Genomic DNA, 23,610 nt, shown 5'->3' with positions numbered 1-23,610 from the left:
CCACACGCTCTATGCCCTCCTTCATCTCCACACGCTCTGTGCCCTCCTTCATCTCCACACGCTCTGTGCCCTCCTTCATCTCCACACGCTCTGTGTCCTCCTTCATCTCCACACGCTCTGTGCTCTCCTTCATTCACACGCTCTGTGCCCTCCTTCATCTCCACACACTCTGCGCCCTCCTTCATCTCCACACACTCTGCGCCCTCCTTGATCCACATGCTCTGTGCCCTCCTTCATCTCCACACGCTCTGTGCTCTCCTTCATCCACATGCTCTGCGCCCTCCTTCATCTCCACACGCTCTGTGCTCTCCTTCATCCACATGCTCTGCGCCCTCCTTCATATCCACACGCTCTGCGCCCTCCATCTCCACACGCTCTGTGCCCTCCTTCATCTCCACACGCTCTGTGCCCTCCTTCATCTCCACACGCTCTGTGCTCTCCTTCATCCACACGCTCTGTGCCCTCCTTCATCTCCACACTCTGCGCCCTCCTTCATCCACATGCTCTGTGCCCTCCTTCATCCACACGCTCTGTGCTCTCCTTCATCCACATGCTCTGCGCCCTCCTTCATATCCACACGCTCTGTGCCCTCCTTCATATCCACACGCTCTGTGCCCTCCTTCATATCCACACGCTCTGTGCCCTCCTTCATCTCCACACACTCTGTGCCCTCCTTCATATCCACACACTCTGTGCCCTCTTTCATCTCCACACGCTCTGCGCCTCCCTGCATCCACACGCGCTGCGCCATCCTTCATATCCACACACTCTGTGCCCTCCTTCATCTCTACACACTCTGTGCCCTCCTTCATATCCACACACTCTGTGCCCTCCTTCATCTCCACACACTCTGTGCCCTCCTTCATTCACACGCTCTGTGCCCTCCTTCATCTCCACACACTCTGCGCCCTCCTTCATCCACATGCTCTGTGCCCTCCTTCATCCACACGCTCTGTGCTCTCCTTCATCCACATGCTCTGCGCCCTCCTTCATCTCCACACGCTCTGTGCTCTCGTTCATCCACATGCTCTGCGCCCTCCTTCATATCCACACGCTCTGCGCCCTCCTTCATATCCACACGCTCTGCGCCCTCCTTCATCCACATGCTCTGTGCCCTCCCTTATCTCCACACGCTCTGTGCTCTCCTTCATCCACATGCTCTGCGCCCTCCTTCATCTCCACACGCTCTGTGCTCTCCTTCATCCACATGCTCTGCGCCCTCCTTCATCTCCACACGCTCTGCGCCCTCCTTCATCTCCACACGCTCTGCGCCCTCCTTCATCTCCACACGCTCTGTGCCCTCCTTCATCTCCACACGCTCTGTGCTCTCCTTCATCCACACGCTCTGTGCCCTCCTTCATCTCCACACGCTCCGCGCCCTCCTTCATCCACATGCTCTGTGCCCTCCTTCATCCACACGCTCTGTGCTCTCCTTCATCCACATGCTCTGCGCCCTCCTTCATCTCCACACGCTCTGTGCTCTCGTTCATCCACATGCTCTGCGCCCTCCTTCATATCCACACGCTCTGCGCCCTCCTTCATATCCACACACTCTGCGCCCTCCTTCATCCACATGCTCTGTGCCCTCCCTTATCTCCACACGCTCTGTGCTCTCCTTCATCCACATGCTCTGCGCCCTCCTTCATCTCCACACGCTCTGTGCTCTCCTTCATCCACATGCTCTGCGCCCTCCTTCATCTCCACACGCTCTGCGCCCTCCTTCATCTCCACACGCTCTGCGCCCTCCTTCATCTCCACACGCTCTGTGCCCTCCTTCATCTCCACACGCTCTGTGCTCTCCTTCATCCACACGCTCTGTGCCCTCCTTCATCTCTACACACTGTGCCCTCCTTCATCTCCACACACTCTGCGCCCTCCTTCATCCACATGCTCTGTGCCCTCCTTCATCCACACGCTCTGTGCTCTCCTTCATCCACATGCTCTGCGCCCTCCTTCATCTCCACACGCTCTGTGCTCTCCTTCATCCACATGCTCTGCGCCCTCCTTCATATCCACACGCTCTGCGCCCTCCTTCATATCCACACGCTCTGCGCCCTCCTTCATATCCACACGCTCTGTGCCCTCCTTCATATCCACACGCTCTGTGCCCTCCTTCATCTCCACACACTCTGTGCCCTCCTTCATATCCACACACTCTGTGCCCTCTTTCATCTCCACACGCTCTGCGCCTCCCTGCATCCACACGCGCTGCGCCATCCTTCATATCCACACACTCTGTGCCCTCCTTCATCTCTACACACTCTGTGCCCTCCTTCATATCCACACACTCTGTGCCCTCTTTCATCTCCACACGCGCTTCGCCTCCCTGCATCCACACGCGCTGCGCCATCCTTCATTCTTTTGCCCCATTCATTGCTGTTTCCTATCACCATTTCCCCTCCGTTTCTTTACTCACCATACTTGGCCTTCTGTCTTCTATTTCTTCTGTCTTTTCTTCTGTTTTCTTAGCCCGTGACCCAGCATCCTCCCCTCTCCTGTCGCTTCTCACTGAATATGTCGAGCGTGATGACGTCGCATTCAGTGAGGAGGGAGGAGGGAGGAGGATGCTGGGTCCCAGGCGCCGCCGGATTGGTAAGTATTTTTCTTTTTTCATTTCCTTGCCACGGCGGCACCTCTGTGACAGCGCCGTGGCAACCCTGGGAGCCGCGGCGCACACTTTGGGAACCTCTGGTCTAGAGTGAACCGAGCAAATTCTATGAATGTTGGGAGGGATTTTCACACCATTATAAGTTGGTGCCCAGAGGCAGGGGGGCGATGTTAAGGGCAGCCTAGAATTTTGCTAACCACGAAGACTTCACTACAAAACGTAGTTACATTATTACACGGAAATGTGTCCCTTGTAAAGCTGATTCACTCCCATGTGACTGTAACACAGTGGTTATAATATAATGTCACGCTAATAATGTCATACCGTCACTGGTTCCTGGTTGGAAAACAGCATCATAATGATGGCCCGATGGCCTGGGGCTCCCCAGCAATGTTCCTGGTTGGTTTATTTTGTTGTTATAGGAATGTGACGTATACAAAGTGTGTACATTATTCACATTTTTGTTCTACCAAACAAACACTAATATAACCTTAACTTGACATGTTGGTGTGAATTTGTACAAATAATGTCTATAAACAGGGCCTGTCTTCCTGTAGCAGATGGTAATTTGTGTCAGTATCTCATCCATACTGTGCAGCAAACAGGATTCTGTATTAACCATCCCAAACATTTTGCAAACTGTGAATAGTGAAAATCAAAAACATTTTTTATGTTTTTCTATCTTGCAGCGCCGGTCCCCCGGTCTAAACTACCGATCACAGATTAATTTATTGCGCTTTTAGGGTGCGTGGCTTCCAAGCAGGCAGCAATCCTATCAGACTGGCATGAGGGCATGAGTAATCATTTGGAGAAGAGGACGGTAATGATAAAGGAGATAGATGTGTGTTTGTTACAGAATGGGAAATTTCTGCCGTGGTTGGCTTATAAGAAAATAAGTGCACTCCACTAAGAACAAGACTGTCATTATAACTGAGCATTATGACGGGAATATGCTAATTATATTGATGTTGGTTATATCTATTAATTAGTGAGGATCCTGTCTATTCAGAATCTGCAGTTTCTTAAAGGCTGCTGGTGTCACTGTTGCTATTGATGTCTATGACGGTCAGTAGTATCTGACAGACAGTAAAAGTGTATGCTGCAAAAAAACTACATATAATAATCATCATCATTTATTTATATAGCGCCACTAATTCCGCAGCGCTGTACACAGAACTCATTCACATCAGTCCCTGCCCCATTGGAGCTTACAGTCTAAATTCCCTAATATACACACACAGACACACACACACACACCAATAAATAAAGCTGTAACTGTGGAGGAAGACATTTACCTGCATACAGCAGACTTCCTGTTCAAAGATAACAGCGAAGAATAGTTTGTCTGAGAGCAATGTGTAATATGAGTTCTGTCAGATCTTGTTCACACTAACCCGCTACTGCTTTGCAGTCCAGCGCGTCAAATCGAACGCTTGCTTCACCCGCGGTTTAAATCGCGTTTTAAACTCATTAATAATGTGTTGAAAGTACATTTACAGCCAGTTAAACGGAGCCAGCTTCCTTTTGTGTCTCCTCCCATTTTCCAGAGACTGCTGTTAGATTTGATTTGCCCTGATTGGAATTTTTGACAAACCAATGGATCAAACAACCCAACTATTTGTTGCCTTCATCCTGACATTCTTAAGAGCCTCCAGTAGGAGGCAGTATTGGGTCCATCCACTTGTGGCACTAGATAAGGAATTTCCCAAGCAATGCACAGATTATACCCAGATGTCCATTGAAATGTAAGTTGAATCTTACTCTATATTTTGTTAGTGTTATTTTTATTTCTTATATAGTTTTCCCGTTTTTATTCTCCTCTATATTTTGGCATTTTCAATGTATAACACCCCTTAGCCTAAGCATCATTTAGTGGATTGCACCCCATAGTCTATATGGATGATACAGCTGCAGGGCCCAGGGGCAAATCCAGGATTTGTAGAGGGGGAGTTTCCACACCAGGCCGCCAGTGGGCGTGACCAGCATGCATGGGGGCGTGGCTATAATATTAGACAGTGCTTGGCTGCTCTCCAACTCTTCCTATCCCCATAATATACATGGGCAATGCTACGTGCACTACTGTTAGGTGCACGCAGCTCTACCTTTTCAAGCAGAGCTGTATGAAGCGGGGGCAGGGTCCAGCCACCTCAATTATACAGTGCCCCAGGCTTGGAGGGGGGTTACCAGGTACTAGGAAACCCCTCCTCAGTTTGCCTATGGGGCCCGGGTTAGGCAGTTGGAGAATTTAAAAAATTACCCTACCTCAATCCGTGACAGGACCCTGCAGGTTCACATGGAGATTGCAGTATGGAGGTCTGAGTTCAAGTAGACCAACATTCTACCCTGACCAAGTTCTCGGAAGTCAGGACTCTTTGGACACTAGTCCTACTCCAACTAAGTCCAAGCCCATCAGGATAGTCTTGCTCTTGTCTAGTAATCGATTGGAGGTGTCCTGATCTGAGGAACGACAATACAGGCTCAGGGAGCTGCAGGCGGGAGACACACAGGGCTGAGTTCAGAGGGGGAAGACTAGCAAGAGCCGGAAGAAGCTGCAAAGTTATTGAGAGCATCTCCAGGATGCTCAGACCGATGGGCATCGAGACCGAATATGAGGAGTGGAGGAGAGAGCCTGAAACTTTTCTGGCAACTCGTTGAGTAAGTCTGTGAAGCCAGGGAGCCAGAGCCTAATGACATAAACCTGGTACCTGTACTCCGTGTCATGCCCATGTTGAGAGAGAGAGAAGAGAGAGAGACCAGAGACACCCAAGTGAAATGGGGACAATTTGATAGGGGGAGATTGCTAAAGAGGACAATGTAGAGATCAAGAGTCTGAGCGACTATCTCCAAGGTGTGGAGTGTCGGCTCACAATATCTGCAGAGGTGGACCTGTTTGTCACTCGCCGTTGCCTTCTTTCCCGAAATCTCCAGCACACTCACGGTTACCTACCTACAAAGAGCCATAATGACTCATCGGAGGCCTGATAGAAAAATTAGGCAAGTATGTGTTTCCAACTCTCAAGGTAACGGTGGTGGGAAGAAAGTGACCCAACAAGAAACAAAACCCTTGTTATATTGTAATGATGATTTGTCACCATTTATGTCAGGTTCTTGTCTATGCAGACTGCACCATTACACTTTATATTTCACTCAGGAACATTAACAATCAGCACCATAATGCAGAAAACACAAAAAGGTATTTGGTCCAACATAAAATAAATTTTGATGCCATCTTCAACGGACGACAAATGGTTAGAGATTCTAGAACTCTCCTTGGGCATAAGATGCCATTTGCCCAACGTCATTGGAGTAACCTATAAAGGTGGTTATGCATCAGAAACTGAGGTCTTAAACTTAAGTATATTTTTAATATGAAAAATAGAATGCTTAATTGTTAGATACATTATGATATTTGAGTTTGCAGTGGAAGTTGTAAACATGAAAGTTGTAGAAAAGTTTTTTAATTGGGAACTTGCAGTACAACTAAGGCTACACCTCTGACAAAAGAGTGATTGAAAAATGTATTTTGAAAATTTATGCATTTGTTCTTGGGGGGGGGGGATATTTGTGCCATAAAATTCCTAATCAGCCGTGGCAACATAAAACCCAATATTAACAACATCTGCAACTGCTAACAAAACAAAGGAAAACATTTTTGTTGCACTATTATACATATAAAATTTAAGTAAATAATATCAATAACCTGATGTAAAATATTAGAAAACATATCAGTGGTACGATCGCAGTTCGTGCAAATAATTTGAGAAGAGGATCCTATATCATACCCATGTGACTGATATGTATATATGTATGTTGGACTGTTTTTGGGTTGGAACGAATGTCTACCTCAGGGATGTGTTGGTGGGTCTGGTGAAGGTGATAGGAGGTGTGTAATGAACCAATATTTGCATAGGTAATCACTTGATGTAAGGGTCAAGACAGAAACTGCTTTTGGTATATTCACTTTCAAATTGTTCTTTTTCTATCTATGACTTCACAATCAATGGAATCACGTGTATCGTCTCCTGCTTCCAGTTCACTCTTCATTTCCACATTGGTTGGTTCACAGTTGCCGCCTGGCCTAAAAAAAAAAAAAAAAAATGTGCTTTTTAAATATGTATATAAAGGTCAGGGATGTAACTAGTTCATTTTTACTTTCTCTCCAAGGGCCAAGCAAGATTTCAGGGACAAGAGCTCTATATTTACGTTTCCTTCCCTGACACTGATGCACTTTTCAGCGCCCTCTTTCTTTGTTTGCCATCTTGCTTTTAGCTCTTTCACCGAAATACAGATAATTGCCCGTCTGACTTTTTGCAATTTACAACATTGCTTTATTTTGAAAAGGCTGCACCGGTTGTGTTGTAGAATTTTATGCTGAGGTTTTATATACCGGTATATCCTTTATTAAAGCATCCATATATGCAATGCTGTATACCAGGCTTGGCTAACCTGTGGCGCTCCAGGTGTTGTGAAACTACAAGTCCCAGCATGCTTTGCCAATATATAGCTGCTTATTGCTGGAAGGGTATGCTGGGACTTGTAGTTTCACAACACCTGGAGTGTCACAGGTTAGCCAAGCCTGCTGTATACTATACATAAGTAGTTTGTGGCTAATGCACAATAAATAAATAAATGTAAATTATGGAGAAAAGTCCCTTCTTAAATGGTCTAGGGCAGTGGTTACCAAACTGTGTGCCTGCGGCAGCAGGGCCAGTTATAAGCAAGGCGGGGGGACTACTTGGTAATTATTTTGGCTTAGGGGTACCTTGAAAAAATTAGGGAGACCCTAAGGGTGCCTCAAACTAAAAGTTTGGGATCCACTGCTCTAGGGATTGAGAGGCAATTGAATACAAGTAAATTCAGGGGAAAAGTCATGTTGGAAGAGGAAAAGTTTAATTTATTGTGAAGCAAGTAAAATAATATTAATTATTTTAGGACTTGGTGAGTGGTAGATGATTGTTAATTATGTTCCAACCCGCGCTGACATCGCTAGCGTGTAAAAGCCTCATTTTTACATATGTGCTATTACCAGTTTTAATGTGCGGTGCTTTCCCCCAAAACTTTACCACACAGTACTACATAAACATGGTTCCAGCCCTATATAACATGTATTTAAGGTTTATATCCTTTAATCTGAATTTCTGGCAGAAAAGACCTTTTTATAAGTAATGCATTATTATACTTCAGTCTTGTGTGGTTACAAACAGTCTGTTATCCATTAGCAAAACCACTGACATGAGTATGTAGGCAGCCATGTTGTTGCTGGAATTGGGATGTCGGCAGCCATTTTATTGTTGGAATTCGGATATCGGCAGCCATTTTATTGTTGGTCAACTCGTTTTATTGCAGCCTTACTAATAGTAACTAAACTAGTTTAAGATCTGCAGTCAAGTAAATGGCTGCTTCCTACACATGCTGATGTTCAGTATGCTGCTAATAGCATCGCAGCCATGTTAAACGGCTCACATGTTTACATAAAATGTTTGTGCTGAGTAGACATGGTATACCGTTATAATGTGTCATCTGACCACTATTACATGTATGTTTGTGTGTGAACGTACAACAGAGATGTGGTTGCCATGTTTATTAGACACATGTGACCACAAGTCAAACACTTTTGAGAGACAAAGACTATTTATTGTGCACCCGTCCTCCATATTGTGCTGAGGGCGGCCATTTTGCTGGTCAAGTATCTTCTATTCAATAGAGCATTGAATGGTGAGGTGTATACCTTCTGTTACTATCCTATATGGCAGTGTTGGCTAACCTGTGACATTCCAGGTGTTTGTGAAACTACAAGTCCCAGCATGCTTTGCCAATATATAGCAGCTTATTGCTGGAAGGGTATGCTGGGGCTTGTAGTTTCACAACACCTGGAGTGTCCCAGGTTAGCCAACACTGCTATATGGTATGTTTTATTTGAAACCTGCTTCACAGATAAATGGTGAAAACAGAAGATGTAATAACCAATCATATGTTTGCATTCGGTTTATAAACGTTACTAGATAGAGGACAGATTGGTTGCTAGAAGCACCATCATTGTAGTTGGCTATGGAAAAATATTCATAAATATTCTGCACAATGTTTTTAATAGTTTTTGGGTGTTTTGTTTTTAATTTTACAGCTTACAGGTCCTTTTGAGAGATGCCCATAATGGGATCGTTTGTTTATAATGAACAGCATGAAACGCGCACAAGTGAAGTTAAAATATTGATATCTTTATTTACAAATGTACAGAGTTTCACAGAAACATTGTCTTTGCAAATACACAAGTCTTGTACATCACATAATGTTTCCCAGTCTGTGCTCTATAAAGCATGTTCAATGTTTCTCTCAGTTGTACAGAAATTCCAACAGGGGGAAAAAAACCAAAACAAAAAAATATATATATATTGCTCCAAAAATTATATATATTTATATACACACACACACACACACACACACACACATACTTCCTATGTAGGTGTCGGGGGAAAATTACTGAGAGTAACTTTAAACAATGCAAGACCAAACACTCTAAAAAGACATTAAGAAATGAGCAAGTCATGACAAACGCACTCAAATTTAAAAGAAAAACAAAAAAACTAAAAATGTCATCAATTTGAATATCAAATTTTAAACAGAAACCTTTGTCTCACTGCCTGTGTACACTCCGTTTCAATCACTGGATGCTATAGTTTTGAAAACAATCATTGAAATTTTTAAAATATTGATTATTTTAAGCGTTCTGGTTAAAAGAAAAAAAACCAAAATAAATTCCACATACTATTGCTGAGAAGAAAAACCTTTAAAATATTGACTTTTGTCACCCACTAAAAATTTACCAAAAGGTGCCGATGGTATATAGCGCCACCACACCAGGCAAGGTTGTAAGAGGTACTGCGGCTGAGACTAACGTAATGTGTCATGTGACAGCGTGCCATAACTTATTTAGAAAAGAAAAACGACGCCTCTCTAATTGAACGCAAACATTCTAATCAAATTATTTAAGCTCTAAGCCCTCTGTATCCTCACGGAACATAAAAACACAGACACTTTATACATACATGTGCAGAGAATATCCACAGATATGTGCGAGGAAGATTAGACAAATCTGTGTCATGTAACTGGTTGGTTTGGTCAGGTGTGAAATGCAGAGCAGTTGTTTATAGAGCATTAAGAAACGTTTGCAATAATAACGCTGTGTACGCGGAGGGACGGTGCAGTAAAAGTGGATGGCGATGTTTTTCTTCGTAAAAGCAGTTTGTAGCGTTAAATGGGTCAACAATGATGAAATATCATTTGGACATTTTTTAGAGGCTGCAGAATCTCCTGGTAAACAGCGGTAGTTGTATAATTGGTTTTGCCCAAGGTATTCTGCGGTTGTGGGCGCATTTTATGAAGTAACGTTGTTTGTCCAACTGGTGGCATAAATAATATTTAAAGCGGAAGCAGGATAATGCTATATATGGAAACCCAGCAAAATGTTAGAGAGTAACTCTCTCATCCGTATCAACAATTGTCACGTCTGCAAATGTTATTTTATTTATTGTATTGCATTTATCCTGAACCTTCTGATGCCTCACACCTCACTTGTAGTCGTTTCAGACAGATAAGTACTATGTTCGTTAGGAAAGTCAAAACGACAGCTGGATTTTACCTTATTTTTCATACGGTATCTAAAAATCAAATCATTTAGAGGCATTAGAGAGCTGGATGTCCAGGGGTGACGTGAGTATAGGGGACTATGTCGGTCTCCTATACAGGAGAGTAGTGGTTAGGGATATGAGGACAATATTTATAACGATGGTGCAGTGTAGGTCAATGTGACTGCAATTCTGCTTACAAAACTCTGCTAAGTTAAGTACTGAGGGTGGGCAGATTCAGTCCCTAAACAATCCTTATATTAATATTACTTAGTGTATTCTAGGGTTTACACAGCAGAATCCCCACTAACACCAGCACGGTTATGCTGAACTAATCTCACATTCCTGGAAGTGGCTAAATCCTTATTTTTCATAAGAAATAAAAAAAAAAAAAAAAGTCAAGAACAGGCTTAATGCAAAAAGTTTTCCAAAGTATATCCAAATGATCAACAAAACAAAAAACAAACATATATAATATACTAGTCATGTAATAACATTCCCCTGGGAGAGAACATATTATGTATTATGCAGTGTACTCCAGCAGGCTTGCTTACCCCGCACAGCAGGATACTATACAGAAAGCCGGCCCCAAAGTGAGCATGGTACAGTCCGACAGTCGGGCTGCACGCTTGAGTGCTCGCTCCCAGGTATAAGCACAGGGTACTCTATAGTAGAAGGGGTCCTGACGGCAATGGTAAAATGTCCTTAAAACAGATAGTTTGTAGCTTTAACACTCAACATCACAAAAATGCAACCTCTATTTTGACATAAAATGAATATTTAAGATATGATTGGGATAGAAATAAAATCTCTTTTATAAAGCAAGGACGTAAGTAGAACCCCAGATCCATAATTATGGAGGCCTATAGCAAATCCTCTGTCGCGCTTTAAATCCCTATATTTCCGCTGTGAAATATCATGGACAGAGGTAGATAAAGGAGTACTCTAAATTAAACCTCCACAACACGGTTTTCTAAAATAAAGTAGAGATTAAAAAAAAAGAAAAAGCTTAATTGAGAAATCATTTTTTGTGCTTATTCAGAAAAATCTGTTGAATGTAGTTACTGTGTGTGAAACGTGTCCTTTGGCCGAACCAAACGTACTAAATAAAGACAAAAACACACACACACAAAAAAAAAAATAACCAAGTCTGGTCTTCTATACCAAACGATTGCTTTTTATAGAACTACAAAACTAACCTCAAACTGCAACATAAACAAAATGAAACTTCTCAACGAAAAATTGCGCTCATACAATCTGACTTTTTCCTCAGTGGATTGCTTTGGTCTACCGCAGCGGAGACTCAAAGGATCGTTGTAAAACTCCTACAAGAATTGTATTTAACCCCCCCCCCCTGCTGCCAGGTGATCCCCGGAATTCTGTTCACCGTAATATTATAGATCAGAGGCCTGTTCTCTCACAGGCAGAAGTAGACGATTTGCAATAGAGTCAGTATGGGCCATAAAAATAAAAATAATCAAAAAAATAATAATGAACTAGTCAATAAACATGTGCCCGATTAAAACAAACATTGTTTGTTTATTTCTGAGAAGATAAAAGGTGACCTGTGCGGTGGAGTAGACCTGTGTGCGTCGCTCGCTGCCCACTGTCTCTGCGCACACGGTCCTTCCCGCGTCGTCTCTCTTTAGTCCAAGAACAGCTTTCGACACCCCATGCGCGAGCGGTTGGAGCGCCGGATGTCGAATTTGGTGTCTCTGCACTTTTGGCAAACGTAGATCTCGGGGACGTTGGATTTGCGGATTTTAGCGCAGGAGAGGTGGATCCAAGTGTTGCATTCGTTGCACTCGATCATTGGGCGCCCGGCGAACGGCTTCAGGCAGAAACAGGTGACCAGGTGCCAGGATTCGTCATCTGAAACAAGAGACAGCGGTCAGACATCTAATATACATGCATACGGTAAGATGGCGTGTTCTATACAACTAACAAGGGAGCTCTAGAGCCCAAAAACAGCAGACACTAGCTAGAAATAACAAAATTATCATTTTTTTTAAAATTTATATATTGTAGAGCTCCAGCTTCTTATATAGTGGAAGCAGCCATTTTGTGGGTGGGACCAATATTCATGAGAAAACAGCCTATCAATTGACTAGTAAGGAATCCAATAATGAAAATTCCACAGTTGGTTCGTAGTGAAAGGATTGTTTGCTTCCTTGTGAATATTGGGTACAGCCCACACTGCTGTCCTTATACAGAAACATCTAATCTGTGAATAATACAAGTTCGCTTTCCCCAAAAAATAATAATATAGTGTTTTGAATAAGCGTATGGCTATAGCTGCCGCAAGAGCTATTTGGCGTGTGAACATAAAGGATCCTTTCCCTTTAAGAGCTCTGACTCCGCCTCATGAATCAATGTAATTAACCCCTTTACAGCTGGGGATCTCAAGCCGTAATGACCAGGCTAAATTCACATTTAGTATTTTATTTTTCCCACTTTCTGTCTAACAAGGGGTGCAGAAGTCCCCTGGTCACACAAAAGCCCCCAGCCCCACCGTTGATTAGTAACACAGGCCTGCGCCACGTTGCGCTAAGGGCCAGCGCTACAGAATGTAGCTGTACGTATTGGGATGGGGAGGCGATGGTTAAACTCCGCACTCTGAGATAAGCTCGTGCAGCCTTTAGAGGCAGCGACAATTATTGCGGTTCAACTGGGAAGAAGACAAATCGGGATAATTGCTCACTGATTGGGAACGGGAAGTGCTGTAACATGGTACAAATCTCATCTAAAATGGGTTTCATTTTAATTAAAGCATTACGAGACGTGGCGAGCAAGGAGCGGCGTTATGGAGCAGAGCAGGGGGGGGGGGGGATTAGGCTTCCTGGGGGGCTTTATTCAAATGCTGGGAGTGATATACTGGCCGGCTGAAGACAAAGGACTAATTAGGGCAACTTGGCGGCTTTCACTGGGCAGTTGTGTGGGCTACAGCTCAGCATGTAGTAACCTGCTCTCTGCTATAGGAAAATCTAGCTATGATTATGGATAAAATTAACCAGGGCTGGTCAAATCCCAGGACAGAGGTATCCTGGCTCCATTAAAAGATCCTGCTGACTCCTAGGTTTGTCTGACGGACTCCAAAACTCCACTTTATTTTGACCACACCCCTCAAAAAGTGACACCTCAAACTTTCATAACATAAGCTGCATGTGCCCACATACAGCGGAGGCAGCCATTTTGTGGGTGGGACCAAAATTCCTGGGAACACACTATATCAATTTATAAATATTTAGGGACATGACTGAAGCACCTCCTGAAGCATACAGTAGAGGCAGCCATTTTGTACTGAACCAAAGTACAAGTACTACCCATCAATTTTTCAACTACAGTGGTAGCATCACTGAGGCACAGTGGAGGCAGCCATTTTGTGCACTTATACAATAGTTACATTCTGCCCATCAGTTTACAAAGAAGTTGGTTCCTTATGAATTGCTACTTCTTCATGAAAAAGTATTTAGCCCAGAAAACGACTGTTTCCAATGTGTGGAGGCAATGGATGGACTTTATTGCTGGTGATTTTACAAAACAAGAGATTGAGTATTTCGCCACAGAAAATTGAGGAGTTCATAGCATACGTCTGAATGACAGATACACAATGAATGTCTTTTGTCCTCTCTGTTCACAAATAATTTAGTTTTTAGTTTATTAATAAGCTTTGTGATCCACTTAATAGGGCCTAAATGGGACAACGGTTTATATGTATGTGGGAGAAACCTCCATTTAATACAACTTCACTTTATGGTCGCATGTTTACAAATAAAAAAAAAAAAAGAGGCAGCCATTTTGTGAGCTGAACCAACACTCATAGGTATGCGGATTATTCGCCCAGATATTTGGCCATGACGCACCTCCAGGATGTCACTAGATCCTAGAAAATTGATAGGGATATTCTCATGAACCACATTCATTCAGACCACAAAATGGCTGCCATCAATGGTGGACATAAAAGGCCATGCACTCCTATGGCTCTCCCAGCCTGCTGTCTGTTGGTATATTGATGCGCCAATGCGGAGATGCAGAGTGAACAGGATTATTGACATAATACAGATGGCTACTAACATGTTGCCTATATAGTTTTATTTCAAACCCTTCACATTTGATTTACTGTACTTCTGCTTATTGTGAAACACAAAAACCGCAGTGTGTCACATTTCCTGCTGACAAATAAAACATCCGTTTATAGCATGAACCAAGAAAACTCTTAACGTGCACCTGTCAGCTGCACAGACTGGAGGCGGCCATTTTGTGAAGTGAACCAATATTCATAAGAATGCAATTCTGTTAATTCACTGTTGAAAAATAATGGCTGCTTCCACTCTGTGCAGACGGAAGTTGCTTTTTAAACAACTTGTGGCTCAGCAGCTTATTAAACTACAATTCCCAGAATGTTCTGCCATAGGTTTCTACTCCAACATACTGGTCAGAAGTCACGCTTACCTGAATCCACCATAATGTCCTCGTCATTGCCCGATCCGTCTTCATCTCGGAAAACCACCTGCTTTCCCTGCCGTATGACCGTTCGTTTCCCCAGGTTCACCTCAGTGTACTCAGTCTTTATGTCATCGATCTCGTCGGAGGCCATCGTGACAGAAACGCTGTCCACGCTGTTGTTACAGCTCTCGAACACCGGGTCCGGTGTCTCGTGTGGGGGAGACATCTTCAGGTCCAGAACGTTGTCCGGGACTGGAGCAGGCGTGCTCTCTTCCGGTAAGTCGTCCTCTGGCTCTAGTTTTATAAAGGCCTTCACATACTCCTTCTCCTCCTCTTTTCCAGTCTGTTCCTGCTGCTCCTTTTTCTTCAGCTTTTTCTTTTTCTTTATTTTGTCCAGTTTCTTCCTGTCCAGCAGATAGCTGCTCAGTTTGGAGCATTTCAGCATGGATGGGTAGGGTCGGTCGTGTTTTATGTCTCCAAAGCTTCTCCGCTTTTTGATTGGCAAAACCCCGTTAGCCGATACGTCGTGAAGCCTGGAATCCCAGCTGTCGCTGTCCACGGTACTTCCGGTGCTGTTCGGGGGGCTGGATCCCGCTCTGAGAGGGTACTCCTGAGGTAAAAAATAAATCAATTACTTAATCCACACGGGGGGATATCAATATACGGCTTTACATTGGTACATGTGGCGGCAATGGACATTATATAAATGTTAACAAATTACACTTGAGGCAGCCATTTTATGGATTGAATCATTGTAACGCAAATGCAGCTTATCCAGTTTACCAGGAACCGTGACGTGCCTCCTACCTCAATGAGGTCACTGCTTCCTAGTGAACGCAAAAGCTGCATTTGCGCGAGTTTTGGTCTAGGCCACAAAATGGCTGCCACCATATGAACTGACAGGCTAGTTGCCCGTTGGTTATAAATGACTTGGCATAAACGTATGGGAATTTGTCATACTTATTTCTGAGGCACCTGGCAGAAATAGATATTTCATCCAAATAAATAGGCGGTGCACACCCTTTTTTATATCCTGTTTCTGGAAGGAAACAAGACAAGGCCTCTTTCCCTAAAACAAACTTACTTACCAGTCTCAGCCTGCAAATATAAGCAAATTCCCGAGTGGGATAATTCTCCACATTCAATGATTACATTCAGTGGGCCAATTCAGTGTGCCAGAATAAACACGGAGAATGTCTAACCGCACGATTTCATGTTTTTTAACACCCCCCCCCCCCCCCCCCCCTCTTACAAGTCTTGTGCTTGTTAATTTATAGTTGCAATCTGAGAGGTCCCAGCACTGTCCTCGACCGCTTTCCATCGACGTGAAGGAGAGACGGTGCGCGGCTGAATAGTACTGGCTGCCACAGTGCGATTATAATTAAAACTATTACTTGTATTTAGACACTTCAGGTCGTTCTACTTCAAATTTACAGCTTAATTTATTGCTTTAAAAAAAATGTGGAGGCCAGAAAGATTTTTTTTATGGGGAAGACTCACTTCAATTTTAACCCAAAAAAAATAAATAAATAAAAAAAAAAAAAAAAAAAAAAAAAATCGACCCATTTTTGCTCCTTCGCAGTCCTTTCTTATCCCAGATTTCTTATAAAGTTAGAGGACCGGAGAATGAAAAACCTGTTGAGCTCCAGGTGTCGTGGAACTACAAGATCCAGCATGCCCTGACAGCCAGCACATGCTGGAACTTGTAGTTCCACAGCAGCTGGCCTGCCACAGGTTGCTGACAGTAATAGTAGACACATTGATAACATTCTGGATTCCGTCGCTCTAGCTCAGCCTCCGCAGGATCATCTCCGCTGTGACCTGACAGAGAGCGTTCAGAAACCGTACATCCTCCAACACATAACACTATACCACACACACACACACAGCTCGCCCCCAGAGCATGATATGTAAATTCCCCGACATAATCACATCGTCACCCCGGTAATCTCATCACAGCGAGCCCTCCACATCACCGCACCGTGGTGTCAGATCATGGATCAGAGGAGTCTGTTTAACCCTTTCAGTGCTGCTCCACATAATACATAGGGGCCACAGGATAAATGCCTTTTATACGGTTCACAAAATCGCTCTGTGCTCCAACCTCTAAGAGATTTTCTGATTCAGTAAATTGAACAGTGCAATCAGATTTAAATGTGTCTAGTTTTTCTTTGAAAGGGGTTTGTAGAAGTACCATAAGCCAGAAAATAATGAGTTATACACAGACACACAACCAGAAACCAGATTGTGTTACCAATTAAACTATGTCTGTATATAGATGTGTTTGAAGAGCTTCAAATCCATGTTACGGTGTGTATATTACTTTCTTCTTCATTTAAGGGGTTGTGGCTCTACTGCCCCCCCCTCCCTCACTGATAAAACCAGCTATAGATAGGAATGCAGAGGGTCATGATTGGACGGCCACCTACCCAATCAATTAGGCACCATGTTCACTCACACATCTCACCCTTAGAACAGAATGTCCCTTGTGGTGGGAGGGAGTAGGACTGAGCCCAAGTACCAAGGACATCTACTTTCATTAATGCTTTCTCCTATTTTTATTTTTGCAAGATACCAACATCTGCAAATATCAATACATGCATGCAACATCGAAAAAATATAAATATATCCACAACAAATAAGTTACATATACATACACACACTAAGATAATACAAACTGTAAACAGGATAAATAACCCCTATAAGACAGCTAATGTAAATGACACTGTAGGAAGACTTACCTCTTCAGGGTACGGTATGTATCCAGCATATGCCAACACGAATGTGCAGAACTTATTAAAATCCTCCACCGTTCTCCTCTGTCTGCAGTTTGAGGTCCCATCCTGAAAGACAAGAAGTAGTGGTTTCCTCACTTACATAGGCCAAAGGTTTTTTTTTGTGTGTCTTCCAATCAGTATACAGAGAATAAGTAACAGCTGACCCCATATGTGGCTGTATTTCAATCCTGTGACTGTCACATGCAAACAGTGTCTCACAGTACAACACAGGAGGATGGCTGCCCCCACCGGGGAGGTGACCAGTACTAGAAACAGCGTTAGGTCAGGGTGGCAACTTATAATGAAACAATACAAGTGGTTACTCCATAGTTTCTTGCAAACCAACCCCAATGCAATTAAGATTATATCTCCAAACACACAGTATCTATAAGATCACCAATTATGTCACCTACTGCACCATAGGGCTGCAACACACTAAATACTTAGACATATACTAATTATATGCAGAAAATGTCCCCACCCTAATTAACAGTCCAACAACATATTCACACAGCAGTGACGGTAGATCCAGGTCTGAGTACAGAGCTCACTAGAGCCCCTTGTGGTTAAACAGAGAACTGCAGGGAAAGAAAAGTGCTGATTCGCAGACCTGCACTCAGCAAGCAGTTGTCTATGTATAGTGCAACCTCCCACTTATACCTCCTCTGGACTGTGGCCTAGAGATCATAGCCCTGGTCTAAGTGCCCCTATTGCATTGGACAAATTCAATGTGTCTTTTGCAGTTATATAAACTGTGCATAAAAAAATAGAATGTTGCCTATTGAGAAAAGTTCATTGATACAAAGTATATAATAAATAAATATTTATACATATTTAAACAGACCTGAGCAATTCCCTGATTGGCTTAAAAAAAAAATTCTGCACTCAGCACAATGGCTTTGTCTAGTAATATGTATATAGGCAATTTAAAAGTTGTGGCTACTGGATATTGCAGTTTATAAGAGACAACAATGTGGTTAAAATGTGAAGAGCTTATTCTTCTAAATGGAAGGATACAGCTGCTGAATAATGTTATAGGGACCATAAGAAATCCTGCAACAAAGAAATGGCTGAGTCCTTCATTACTGTCCCTTTAAATGGACTGTTTGCAATAAATGCCTGATCGTGATATGTGAGGATCATGCTGAGGTCCCTGCACAGCCCCCTTCTGCTGATCCAGAACTGTTGCATTGTGTAAAGGGTCTGAGTGCTGCACAGTGACAGCCCCCAGTATACAGTGCAGTGACAGCCCCCCCCCCCAGTATACAGTGCAGTGACAGCCCCCCCCAGTATACAGTGCAGTGACAGCCCCCCAGTATACAGTGCAGTGACAGCCCCCCAGTATACAGTGCAGTGACAGCCCCCCAGTATACAGTGCAGTGACAGCCCCCAGTGTACAGTCTCCGCCTGACACCTATTTGCATATATATTACACTGATCCTGCCACGGATTGATTTGCATGTCTCAGCAGGGTTAGTATATAATGTATATAGATAGATCAGGACATTGCACCTGATCCAACCCCACCTTCCTGGGCAAACATCAAAGATCACCACAAGATGGATGTATGAAGATGTAACATCCTCTCCATCAAACGGGTGCTAACATTTAACCCATGCACCACCCCTGCAACATACAATGCTGTACAGCCCTCCAAGGAATTTACACCCACATTCCTAAAAACCTCCATAGCATCTATTGAGTGATACAATATTTTACTAGGCTATGATCCAACAAGAGTGTGCAATATTTTATATACTAAATAAGTATATATATATATATACACTGACATATATTATATACAATGCACCCCTAGCGTCAATGATAAGCACATAGATGCTAGTACATGGAGCTATTGGTGACATTGCATAACTATGATGATGTTAATTAACATTAATATCCTTATATTACATGTATACTGGCAGCAACATATGAAGCGAGGTTCCAAAATGAACACTCTGGAAACAGAGGAGTTAAAAAGAGCATCGATGGAAATCCATATTATCCATCGCATCGGGCATCGAGCAACCGACCCTGTCGGCTGCATTCTTTATAACCAATTTAAATGTCATGGCCAACGAGCAGCGACATGTATCAGTGCCTATATGGTGCAAAGCAATGACCAGCGCTGTAAGCCAGTGGTCTGCAGTGAGCAACCAAAGGTCTTAAGAAAAAGAGGGGGTGGGTTAAACTATCCCTGCCCCCCTTCTACATGGTGCTTATTGGTGGCTGGGTGTTCATATAGCTGAGCGATATTTACCATAATGGCACCATTGTGAGACACACACACTACACAATAAGAGTTTACTTCATTCCTCAAGACACCTCATGGGTTAAACCAGATTGCTGCCCCAAGACAATGACTCTCCCTTGGATTTAAAATGCTAATTGCAGACGCAGCGTGTTGCATATAAAAGCAGGAAAGCAAATGAGTGTATAACAGTTCCCCCAACGTAGGTAACATGTAACTGAGATATACAATCACACAACTAACTACACTCAGCAGCTCCACAATGCAGCCTGCGCAGGGATCTCATGTTAACTCATTCACTTCCACAACGCACAGCTCAGAGGGAGGACTAGTGGGCAGCAGGACAAGTCCCAGGACAGATGATGATACATCTAAGTCATGTCAGGGATTCCCCTCATGGCAACATGTGGCCATGATGAGCCTTAGACAGTGACTGAGCCCAATGCCAGGCCAACTACACCATCTGGGAACCCGTCTGGGGCACTTGTCCCAGCCACTTAGACTGTTGGCACTTTTATATGTACAATAATGGGAGCAGAGAATACTGCAGGCACTAAGGCAAAGGTAATTGTGCTGACCTTGAATGTGCAATGCTAAGTTTTGTTAATATTCCCCCCCACCCCCCCAGAGTCAATATAATACACACAGCATCCAACTCCTGCAATTCTCCCCAATGCAAAAAAAAATGCAAAGACAATCAAAATTGAAGCTCGATTAATTAATTTTGCAATTCTGCAATTTTATTGATGTTTTGCAAGGCACTGTCTATATGCAGATTAGGTCAGCTCAGGGTTAACCCTTGCACAGCCAGTGTCTGCCATCCATAGGGCTCAGGGTGACGTGTTGCAGACTCAGGTGCTGTGGCATAGATGGTGATCAGTGGGACTGCAGCCTTCAGGGACATCCTCAGTCCTAGTGACACTGTGGGTGGAGCCCAGAGGAGAGCCCATGGGAGGAGCTTAGCCATGAGTGACAGTTAACCCTAAAAAGGTCCCCAATATTCCTAGTGCGAACCCTGAGACACTTGAGCAGCAGACACCCCTGATCTGGCTGTGCAGGAACACATACACCAGGATGGGCAACCAGAGCTAGTCCGGAAACGATTCATCAGATACATTGTAACACTTTAGAAACTAATGTAAACGATGGGAGTGATATAATTCCATAGAGATCATTTCCTAACCCCCCCCCCCCCCTAATCCCATCCACTGCAGAAGCACAAGACCCCCCAATAGTGTCTCAGGTTATAACAATCACTAGAGGGGCTCCTTATACACCGCACCCCCTGCCCTGTACATGGGAGCCTCAGTGATACAATGTATCAAACACCCAACTCCTCCTCTTGGCTACAGTCCAGACACACAATGACCATTTTAGTGCTTGATTATGGGTAAAATGGGGCTGGAATAGGGGAGAAGTGGCTTTAGGAGGATGAACCTTGCTCTGTAATTAATTGAGGAAGGGGCTATATGAGAACTTGTCAGCCCGATTTAAAAAAAAAAATACGGTCACAGCAGAAGCTGCCCCCCTCCCCCCTCTACTTGCCACAGACACGTTGTGGAGATTGAATTTAAGACCCGATAGTCATAAAAAATGTTCCTTGGGGTCATCACAATAAATTGCTTTTCTATTTCTAAAATCTTAGGAGATTTAAGACTCAAACCCACGACATTGGGGTATGCTGGAGAGGGCACCCCCACTTCAACCACAGGCACCCCCCCCCCCATAATCCCTGCTTTATCGATTCAGTGACCCACATGGGTGCACCCCTATCTGATGTCAGCACCCCTGGACACCCAACACTACACCACAAACAAAGCAAATCTATAATACTAGAGGGAGTGGGTGTAGTCTGGATTATCTGCCTCCCCCCATCTCTCATCCGCCTGCATTACTTCATAACCAGTGACTGGGGACATCTGCAGGGGGGGGGGGGGTATTTGTACTTCAGTTTTTTGGGGTTCACACTTGTAAACAACGAATTTTTAAAAAAGACAAATCAACCCCACTTAGGAGTGATATACAAAGCCTGGTCTCAAACTTCAAGGTGGGTGACAGACCATGGGCTTTTGATTAGGGGTGTGGGGGGTCCCCCTCAAACAATCATCCTCTACAGCACCTACGACTATAGGTTAGTACTTAATCGACGATACAATCGAATTCAAGGAGATTTAATCGTGGTGAGTCTGGCATCTGCTAAGCTAAGACATGTACAGTGCAGCACTTTACTCTCTGGACTGCAAAGGGTTAAAGCTAAAAACTGGGGTGAAGCAAGTTGGGGGGGCACAGATTAGAGTGGAGAACTGATCACAGCACTAAGTATTGGGGTGATCGTCTGTCTGGGCAAAGCTGCTTCACCCCCCCACCCCCCTCCAGCCTCCACCATGTCCTGATCATTATTGATCACCAACCCTAACTTTATTCTTCTAAATTCAGTATATCTGGGGGTATAGTAACTGTATATATAAAAAAAAAGCCACCTGCACCCCCAAAATGTGAGGCAGGTCACGCCTCAGAGCCCTGACTGTGGAGTGGATTCAAGATGGTGATTTCTTGTGATCTGACTGCCAGCCCAGATGCCTAGAGAGCACAATCCCTCAGACAATACAATATGTCTATACGTCCTACAGGAGGGTATAGGGGAGAGGTGTGGGGGGCACTAACACCCGACTGGGGGGTTCTAAGCTCCCACAAAAATACTTTTTTTGTGTGTGCAAGGACAAGATGGCGTAAGTTGTAAGGAGAGATGATGGGTCAGGCAGGAGAGAGTGAGGACTGAGAGGTTTAGGCAGCCAGCAATGGGGGTACACAAAGTGCTGACAGTGGAGGGTATCATACAAGGGGTGCTGTATATAGGAATGGGGTGCAGTAGGGGGGGCTGCATGGGAACAAGCATTGCATGATCAGAAATAAAATGAACTTACCTCTGAATCAAAAGTTGAGGTCGATGCAGTGTCCATGGTTGGGGGTGGGTGCAGGGAGGCAGTCCAGGGGGGGGTGATCCAGAGAAGGTGGGTGCCCCAAAAAAGGTGGTGGTGGGGAGAGGGGACAATGGAGCAGTAAGTGATCAGGGTGGTCCCCTTGGATAGGGGTGCTGTAGAAGTAGGGGTGCAATCCTAGGGAGGGTCAGGTGTCCAGCCTGGCCACATCCAGGCTCTCCAAAACCGTCCTCTTGGCACAGGGCAGCTCCCACAATTACAGCAAGTCTTCAGTGTGCCAGCAACGTAGTCAGTGACCACAAACCTGACCCCAGATCCCAGAAGTCTCCCCCCCACCCAAAAAAATCCAGACCACTGCAACACCAAACAGCCCACCCAACTACTCCACCAGCTCTCAATGAATATCTTTTTTTTTTCTTTTCCCTTCTCTCTCACCCTCCTAGTCCCTTCTGATGTCACTGACAATTTGCTTTTGTTAATCTCTCCTCCTTGGTAGGATTGGCCAGTCTCTGGAGGAAATCACCCATGGCGGCCGCGCAGAGGATGCCGGGACTTGTAGTCGTTTATGAGGCCACAATGCTGCTGACAGAGATTGTTTTTTTTTTTCTCTTCAATTAGCTTTATTGACAACAAACAAAACCGCATTCTCCAAAGTGCTCTAGAGGAGCTCTCCCCTCCTCAGGTTATCATGTGATAATTAATGTAGCATTTCAATTTAATTTATTGCAATTTAAATTGCCTGTGCTACATTCAGTTTACATTGTTAATAACGACTTTGCTAATATTATTGTATAATTTCTCTTCATTTTGAACACGTTTGGGGTTAAAACGTCACCTATAATGCTAGGGTGGGAGTCACGTGAGCAGGGTGGGCGTGGCCAACCAGTAACTGATAATAGTTCAAATCTCTTGCTTCATTGAGGAGTGCACAGGTCACTAGTGGGGTGGGGTTCCTATGTTAGGAAAG

The 23,610-nt window shown here is 44.1% G+C and overlaps 1 protein-coding gene across 1 annotated transcript; it reads right to left on the bottom strand.

Annotated features, from left to right (window-relative positions):
- Positions 1-8,807: 8,807 nt before the first annotated feature.
- Positions 8,808-23,062, bottom strand: PHF13 (PHD finger protein 13). The gene is made up of 4 exons (XM_075190086.1): positions 22,629-23,062; positions 17,418-17,519; positions 14,683-15,286; positions 8,808-12,102 (listed from the first exon to the last, which is right to left on the bottom strand). Exons 1-4 carry the CDS (start codon positions 22,662-22,664, stop codon positions 11,876-11,878), a joined length of 969 nt encoding a protein of 322 aa, XP_075046187.1. The 5' UTR covers positions 22,665-23,062; the 3' UTR covers positions 8,808-11,875.
- Between the last annotated feature and the right edge of the window lie 548 nt (positions 23,063-23,610).

The sequence above is a fragment of the Mixophyes fleayi genome, chromosome 11 (genome assembly GCF_038048845.1).
Source record: "Mixophyes fleayi isolate aMixFle1 chromosome 11, aMixFle1.hap1, whole genome shotgun sequence".
Lineage (NCBI taxonomy): Eukaryota > Metazoa > Chordata > Amphibia > Anura > Limnodynastidae > Mixophyes > Mixophyes fleayi.
Note: the sequence above shows the minus strand (reverse complement) of the source record. Positions and strands in the feature narration are given on the sequence as shown.